Below are 9,295 nucleotides of genomic sequence, written 5' to 3'. Positions count from 1 at the left end.
GAGTTGTTTACGTATGGATGTAAACAAAACCACATTTCAAACTCACGCTGACGTCAGTTTGACTGTCGGAATATCGAGTTAAAGTTCGCTAATCCGGCTATAAATTTGTCGGATTAGCGGGGCGGTACTGTATAATCAAGTCCGACCAGTAAGTACAGCACGAATGCGGCGATGCGATTCGCGTTGACGGCATTAAACGATCTCTTGCACACTCATAGAAATGCCCGTATGTACGTGTGGGTGAAAATCTGCCAAAATGTTTCGAACTCTTGCGCTCTTTAAGAAATCCCTATTCCGCTTCACCCCTACAGTAAACTTTTGGAGGTGGCAGCAGCTTACGTTCGTCAACGCGAATTAGCGAATTTCGTTTTTTAATTGCACGATGGTTGCCAATATTTATTGTAAAACGTGATGCGTTATCACTGTAAAGAACTCTTCACATGCATTCACACGTAGGCTAAATTTTGGGAAAAACATTTAAATTTTTACAAACGAACTAAAAGCCTAATGAAAATGTGTTTAATTAGTCAAAGTTTAGCCAAATTTGCATGAATTTGTTTGTAATGTATCTACGTAATGCAGAGATAGAGAGTTTGCATTCGGCAACGCTGCATTTTTGTTTATAGCAACCACCTGGGAAACCACGTGTAGTTTGACAGATAACTGCTTTTTAGTTGCACGATCGTGCAGTTAGCGGACGTGCAATTAGCGCACGAGTGCTGTACTTCAACAGCTTCAAGTCCGATTTCATGTCCAATTTTAAATGGTTTCAAGTTCAACTTCAAGACCGATTTCGAACACAGTTCCAAGTTCAATTCAAAAGACGTTTATTTCATTTTAAATTTTAAGTCCTATTTTAAGTTAAGTGGTAGTGAAAAATGCCAAAACAAAGTATTTGGTGGCTGGTAGAGAGCGTGGTAGCCTTCGGGTGGCAGTGATAGATGGAGATATTTTTGAAGAGGTCGTCAAATTTGTTTCCCATGGCACGTTAGTGACTTTTGGTGTTTTGAGCGTAAGATCCTAAGATCAATTCTTGGCGGCTTATTAGAAGTATGGGTGTGGCGCAGGCGAATGAATCATAATATATGCCAAGTATGCAAAGATGCGTATATTGTGAGACGGATAAAATACGGCAGGCCACGTAGCAAGGATGCCGGATGAGAGACTAGCTAAAACAATATTCAGCAGGAAACCCCACTAGTGTTCGACATCGGAACGGAAATTGAAGTCCGGGTTCCGGTCCGGTCCGGTTATCCAATATCGAACACTAAACCAGACAGAAGCCGACGACTTTGAGTCAGAAAACCTTCACTTTGAGCGGAAAAGATATCAAGAGAAACCGAAAGGGAAAAGTATCCTTAATACATGAAGAAGACAAACAGTACAAATGAGGAAAACTGGAATAGGAGGATCTGATAGGATATAAAAGGCGAAAGACGAGATTAAATGGGAATGGGATGGGAATATCGGGCAGAATTAGAAGAAAAGAATGCCTCTTATGCCTCCCAGTTGGCCTCGAGGTATGATGCCGGCCAAATAAGCCAGGTCGTATGTTTGAGTCTCGGCTGGAAGAGGCTGTTAGAGTCAATAGGATCGTAGCAACTGGCTCTGCAATTGTCCTGTACTCTAATGGCTGACTGCGAAGTCTGTCGTATAAAAACAGAGGGCCCTATTCTCACAGTCACCTCACCTAAATTTTTCAGGTGAGGTGACAATTCGCGATTTTCACAGTCACCCGACTGGAGGTTTTGCTGGTTTTGCTGGTAGCGGACATTTCTGTAGAAGAAAAAGGGAATGCGAAGAAAATGGTGTTGGTTTTGAAAAACAATTTGCTCTGATTCATACCCATTTAGGATTCGAACTGCTGCTGCCGAAATGTGGTTTATGTTCTTTGGTATCGATATTCAGTGAAACGGTGGTTTAGTTTAGTTGCGTTTGGAGAAATTGATCAAAAGTCGAGAAAAAAGGTCAAAGTTTTCCTTCAGACGATTGCACCCTAATGGCGTAAAATACCAAAGGAGCGCGATGATTTATGACCGAAATATGACTTTTCTTTTCGTTTACCGTGATTTAAAGTAGTGTGCTCAGTGTTTAATTTTTTACGTAAAAACCGGACAACGAATGCCGAACGCAATGGAAGAAGTTCAAGTAATCGATTGTCCTCCGACTCCGGAGATTCTCCTACCTTCTAGCACTCCACCGTCCAGTTCGCTGCTGGACATGCTGGACAGCTCTTTGTCGGCCGAAAAGGTGGACGTCGGTTATTCCACGCGAACCGAGGAACGAACGGCCGAAAGTGGCCGCAGTTCGCCACCGCCCAAGTGCGCAATTTGCCTGGGCAAGTGCCGTCAAAAGTGCTACACTGACTCGTGTCGTCATCAATTTTGCTATCGCTGTCTGCTCGAGTGGAGTAAGATCAAAGCCGAATGTCCACTGTGCAAGCAGGTCTTCCGGTCCATCATCTATAAGCAGAAAATGTTCGACCGCTACGAGGAGCAAATCGTCGGAATTGTCCCACCGGGATCGCCCCCGTTAGCCTCTAGCCGGGATGGATCGGTCGGTGGTTCCGGTGCAGTACGAGCGCCTCAGGTTTACCACCGGTTGGATTTTACCCTCTCGCAGTCGCCCCGGTTCACCTACAGTGCAACGCTGCGGGTTCAGCCGAGTTAAAGCGAACGGCTGCAGCAACTGTTTTTGCATCAGTCGGGAGATGTACAGCGTTACCATCGAAGGCTGCACGCTAGGCCACTGCCCGATATCAACGGTCGGTTGCGGAAATGCAGTGCGGCCTGTTATAGGGAAAACCCAGCTCAAATTCACCGACTGATGCCGTGGATTAATCGGGAGTTGATTGCGTTGTGCCGTGGGAATCCGTCACAAATTACTTTGATTATGGAAGATTTCCCCAATCTTCTAATGACGCATGACATCACATCGACGACGTTTCGTGAACGAGTCTCCTACTGGGGCCGCAGCAGAACCGTCCACTTTATCCATGAACTGTTGAATTTCGCACGCTCACCGTACGACATGATCGGTTACGATCGAAGCGTTCAGTACGATCCCTACTACAATAGTGTTGTCGTGCTTTCGTCCTCGTCGTCGTCTTCGGGATCTTCTACGTCGTCCGTGTCCGAGGGTTCCGATGGAGAGGATGATGTGGTTAGAATAATGAAACTAGTTCCCGGGACGTCTAGAACGGTTGAATCGACCGGTGGTCCGAGTGGCAGCAGCAGAAGAGGCAGAACGCAGTTCACCATCGAGACGAGATCTTCCGATCAAACCGTATTAATGACAGGGTCCGTCGGTGGGGCAGGAGTCAGCGGAATTGTGTCGGTTTCGACGTCTGGCACGCAAACGAATGATAATGTTGGAGGTGGTAGTAGCAGCTCTGGTTTCCCAGATTTAAGCCGTATGCATCCGTTAACGTCATTGCCAGCACCGGCCCCTGTAAGCCGTTTAGATGACGGAGCAATAGTTAGTCTTGAGTCTGTAAGTGACAGTGACGTGGTGTTTGTGAACGACGACGTAAATCGTAGAGAAGAACCAGTACCATTGGTGATTGTTCCAGTGGATCAACAGGGTTTGGAACCGACCTCAACCGACCTTCGAATGGCCAGGGCCTCAAGAGTATTTACGAAGCAAGTGAATCGTCGAAAAAAGTGAAAATTCGTGCACGCAAGCCGATTCCGATTCGTCTAGTCACGCAGAAGAAAAACACAATAGCCGTAGCAAAGCCGCAGCCGCGGATCGCAGGAGAAAAGCTACCAAACGACGTCCGGTAACGTCTGCGCAAACCAGTGACGAAAGCAGTGACCAGAGTTCAACTTCTGACGTGGAAATTTCTCCCAACAGTAGTAGTAGTTTTCCAATTACCAGTTCTAGCTGGAGCTCGGACAGCGGCAGCGAGAGTGACTTCAAAGTTCGACGAACCACCAAAGTGGCCGTAAAAAACCGAACCTCCAAAACGAAACTTCGCCAGCTGCGCAGCAGTTCCTCCAAGCGTCGTCAAAGCAAATTGAAGAAGTGATCCAAAGTGAAAAAGCAGAAATCCCTCCCTAGCAGGACCAGTCGTAAACGTTCGAAAACGGCGTCCAAATCGGCAAACAGCTCAATCGAACAGCGGACTGCTAGCGTTCCCTTGCCGGAATCTCTGCCCAGTGGAAGCAATACATCACCTAAGCTAAGGTTAAATGATTCACCGAGAAAGCGAAAGCTGCGAAGTGCCGTCGTAAAACCGGAAACTAGCGTTCAACCGGTTCCGAAAAAGCGACGCAAAGTGCCCATCTGTTCGGAACTAATCTCCAGTACAGACTTTTCCGCTGAAGAAGAACCACCCATCGTTTCAGCATCGGTAGCCGTTAGCGAACTGCTGCCGACTCCTCCGGAGGAGGCAGCAGAAAAGCCGCCTGGTTCACCGTCTTTTTCAGAGGTCTCTTCCGAAGACGACGGTAGTGACAGCGAAGAGCGTTGCACGATCGCATCGCTCATAAATGCAGCTAAACGTCAGTCGACTGAATCGGATAAGAAATCTGACCGGCAGAACACTTCTACTGCCTCCACCGGAAGTAGCAGTAGTAGTGCAGGCAGCAACAACAGCGCGAGCACCAACGCATCCACGGGCACATTTGGCTCGAACGAATGCACGGTGGACACTTCGGCTAGTTCCACCCGAACCGATAACCAACGCTTGTCGCAGGCATCCGACGAGGAAGCCTCCGTCTCGCAAACGATTGCGGTCGGTGCCGAGGTGGAACTTTGAGATTTACTGCGGACCGTCGAGTTCGAGGAGTGGTGATCGGGTGGCACTGTACTCCTACGAGAGCAAAACTACCGGCTCTAGTTTAGCTTTTTTCGACACCGCTCAACACACATAAAGACGTCGTTATGTGATTCATAAAGTGAAAATCCAGCAGCTAGCCAGACCCAAGTAACCAAGAGTTCGAATAATGGTGTCTAACAAGGGTTAAACAGCTTTATGTATATCAATCTATAACTTGCTAAGCAGCGTCACTTTTAAGTAATTAACCGAACTTTCAAGCTGTCTTGGGTTCACTGCATAGAACGCTAAGCAGCTTCGAAATAAACTGTCAAAAACTAAGAAAAAACAAATTTCGCAGCACTTCTATGTTCTATTTTTATACTTCTACCTAACTTCTATATTCGTTGCATTTGCCTGCTGTTGGGTTTGAACCCGGGTGCCCCGCGTTGTAAACCTATACCGATCCACTGCGTCACCTTTGTCGTATACAAGCGATGTGAATTTTGCCAATGAGTTGTTAATTAAAAGTTCGATTTAGAACTTGCAGCAGCTTTATGCAGCGCGAGTTAATTATAGAACATAAAGTTTGGAACCAGGCAATTAACTGTAGTAGTGAGATACCGACAGCATATGCTACACAACACAATAATGAAGAGCATTACATTCTAATTTATATTTGTAATTAGAAATGTGCGAGGATTAAATTTATTCAAGTGAAATAAAAATTAATCTCCAATGGTTTCAGGTTCTGCTGGTTTAATCACCAGAAATATAAACAAAAAAGCAACACGCAGAACTTCCCAGGTAACCAATAAGCATTAAAATAAGCAGTAAATCAGTCGTTTATTAGCATCCCTGGCGTTTTATACTGCAGGTTGTTGTTTTTGACTGCATAACTGTTGTAAATTGGCATCCACAATTCTATTTAAATTCTTCTTGTTGGTAACTAGCTGCAAATAAGCATTGTCAGCACTATAAGAGGGCTAGCAGTAAAGTAGCCGCATATTTTGCCAAAATAGCATTTAAGTAGCATTTAAGGCAACTTGGGATTTGAACCCGGGTCCTCGGCGTGAGAGGCGTGAATGCGGATTGAGAACTAAAATTGATGATGCTTTCTTGGCGATCAACGACTGTAACTTCGACGTCATCATGTTTACTGAAACCGGGTTCGACGATAACATCCTTTCAGTGCAGTTCTTTGGTAGTGGCTTCAACGTCCTTCGTTGCGATCGCAGTTCATCGAACAGAAATAAACGTTCTTTTGGTGGTGTTTTGATTGCCGTCGCACGACAACACACGAGCACGATCTTCGAAAGTGCCCACGGTAGATGTCTGGAGCAAATTTGCGTACGAGCAACTATCAACGGTTTGAAGCTGTGTGCTATATATATTCCCCCGGACAAGAGTAATGATAAAGCAATCATCGATGCACACGTCGCTTCTGTCCGCGATTTTTGTGAGTGCTGCGATGATCATTGTACTACATTAGTTTGCGGTGATTACAACCAACCCCGTATTGTTTGGAACTACAGCGATGGTGCTATTAGGCATTATAATTCCACGACACTCTCCACTGCGAGCGCCGCACTTTTCGACGGCATAGATTTCCTGAATTTGAACCAGGCTAATTTACACCGCAATCATCTTGGTCGTGTGTTGGATTTAATATTTCACTCTTCCGAGTGTGATGTCACAGTCGATAGGTGTGTTGCTCCGTTGCTGCCAGTGGACTTACACCATCCCCCGCTGACTATTTCGCTTCCGTCTGGTATACACCATGATGCTGCTCGTTCTTATGCTATTTCTGTGATGCGTGAGTTGAATTACCGCAGGATCGATTTGGTTGCCTTTTCTGCATATATCACTAGTATAGACTGGTTTGATTTACTGCACAGCGACAATGTTGACTGGATGGCCGAACGTTTTTGTGAAATTATTCGTTCATGGCTTAGTGACAACGTGCCAGTTGTTAGACAGCCGCACCCTCCTGCGTGGAGTAACCGTCTTTTGAGAGTACTGAAACGGAAGCGAAACGCATGCTTGCGCAAGTTTCGTCGTTGGAAATCTGCAGCGACAAAAAATGATTTTAAGCGTTCTAGCGATGAATACCGTAGGTTGAATTCCAGTCTTTACAAATCATATGTTTTGAGAATCCAAACAGATTTGCGCTGGAATCCGAAAAAATTTTGGAATTTTGTAAATTCAAAACGAAAATGCCGCTCAACTCCTACTGATGTGTACCTCGATGATGAGGAATCATGCTCGGGATCTGCTGCGTGTGAGCTTTTCGCAAGGTTTTTTCTTCGGTATTCGCCGCTGAGTCTGCTTCAGATGATAGTACTTTGCGTGCTGCTGAAAACGTTCCTGCTGACCTTATTGATCTTGATATAGTTGAAATTACACCACAAATGATTACTACTGCTGCGAGAAAATTGAAATGTTCGTATTCGGCTGGCCCGGATGGGATTCCGGCTGTTATTTTGTGTCGTTGCATTGAAACTCTAGTTGCTCCTCTCTGCTGCATTTTCAACAAATCGTTCATGCAGGGCAAATTCCCGAATATCTGGAAATATTCTTATATGTTCCCGATCTTCAAGAGTGGTGACCGTCGGAATGTAAAGAATTACCGTGGCATAACTAACTTATCGGCTGCTTCCAAATTATTTGAAATAGTTGTTAGCACAGTTATAATGAGTACCACTAAGAACTACATAGATCCCGATCAGCATGGATTTGTACCTGGTCGTTCCGTGACTACAAACTTTTTGGATTTCGTGTCGAACTGTATATTGGAAACCGAACGTAAAGCACAAGTTGACGTAATATATACGGATTTGAAAGCAGCGTTTGACCCTATTGATCACCTTACACTGCACTAAAATTTTGCGCTTGGGTGCTACTCAGCAGTTTGTCACGTGGCTGAAATCATTCCTGTGTAATAGAGTTTTACAAGTCAAGCTTGGATCGGATTTATCACCTGCATTCACAAACGAATCTGGAGTACCGCAGGGTAGCATTCTTGGCCCACTTCTCTTTATTATAGTTTTCAATGACGCAGCTCATGCTATAGACAATGGATGTCGACTTGTTTACACCGATGACTTCAAAATCTACTTGACGATTCGTAGCTTAGAAGATTGTTATCGTCTGCAGCTTTTAATAGATAAATTTACGACGTGGTGTAAACTGAATTCCATGCTTATAAGCACTGCTAAATGTGAAGTAATTACTTTTTACCGAACTCAAGCGCCGATTCTCTTCGAGTATGCGATTAATGGGCAAGCGCTCAAGAGAGTGGATCACGTGAATGACCTTGGTGTTATTCTTGACAGAAAGCTGACATTCGACAGGCACCGCACGGCGATCGTGTCTAAAGCGAGTAGACAATTAGGGTTCATCGCTAGAATAGGACGGGACTTCAAGGATCCTCATTGCCTGAAAGCCTTGTACTGCTTTCTTGTACGGCCGATACTGGGAAATGTATGTGCGGTTTGAACCCCGCACCAGCTCGATTGGAACTTGCGGATTGAGCGTGTGCAGAGAAGATTCGTTCGTTTAGCGTTGAGGGATTTACCCTGGCGAGATCCTGCCAACCTGCCCTCTTACCCGGATCATTGCCGTTTAATTGGTTTGGACACACTTGAACGACGTCGCAAATTACAACAGGCCTTACTCGTGGTGAAAGTGCTTAACGGTGAAATAGACTCCCCAAAACTGCTGTCTATGATGAACTTCCGTGCTTCACAACGTGTGCTGCGACCATCCTCGATGCTTGTAAACCAGTTTCACCGGACGAACTTCGGTTATTTTGAACCAACAGCGTTTTGTGTGAGAATTTTTAATAATGTTGAACATCTCTTCGAATTTGGCGAACCCATTTATATGTTTAACCGTTATGTGTGCGACAGGGTACCCGGGTACCTTTTCAGTTTTAAAATAGTTATAACTCATTCAATTTAAAACATACGTCATTGAAATTTTGCGACATCGTAAAACTCGTTGATCTTAAGTAATTGAGGTTTTTTTGGTGCATATCCATAAAGGGGTTTAGCAATGAGAGTCACTTGAATTTTTTTATTACGTAGGAGGGCGACAAGGGTACCCGGGTACCCATGATTTGCTATCTTCATAACTTTAGTTATGTTGAACCGATTTGGATGAAACCGGTGGCATTTGATTCGTACATTTATCTAGTTTTGATTAGATAAAGCGTTTGGCCATCAAATGACAAGTAGTTCCCGGGAATCGGTAGTTCCGGAGCAACATCCGGTAAAACGTGGGAAGCCGCATGTTTTGAAAGAATATCAGCTTTCAGTAAACCTATTAGCTTTGAACTTGACACTGTGGACCCTTTTTTAATCTAATTATATAAATTGGTGACTTTAGATCGCATTGGCCACTCCTGAATTTGGTTCCTGTAGGGATACAGATGGCGAGTTGGGTGCCTAATCCAATATTAGAATTGGTTTAGCGGATCTTTTAGATGTTTTGAACTGAAATGGTCAGTTTAGTACTGATTGATAATTTCGGAAC

At 44.7% G+C, this 9,295-nt stretch overlaps 1 protein-coding gene across 1 annotated transcript; it reads left to right on the top strand.

Moving 5' to 3' along the window:
- The first annotated feature begins 2,133 nt into the window (after positions 1-2,133).
- On the top strand, positions 2,134-4,762 carry LOC128743972 (E3 ubiquitin-protein ligase Topors-like). Its single transcript, XM_053840688.1, is given in 4 exon segments — positions 2,134-3,492; positions 3,540-3,660; positions 3,663-4,026; positions 4,111-4,762. Coding segments are annotated over 4 exon segments (2,496 nt in total).
- Positions 4,763-9,295: the final 4,533 nt, after the last annotated feature.

Source organism: Sabethes cyaneus, chromosome 3, assembly GCF_943734655.1.
Source record: "Sabethes cyaneus chromosome 3, idSabCyanKW18_F2, whole genome shotgun sequence".
Classification (NCBI taxonomy): domain Eukaryota; kingdom Metazoa; phylum Arthropoda; class Insecta; order Diptera; family Culicidae; genus Sabethes; species Sabethes cyaneus.
Note: the sequence above shows the minus strand (reverse complement) of the source record. Positions and strands in the feature narration are given on the sequence as shown.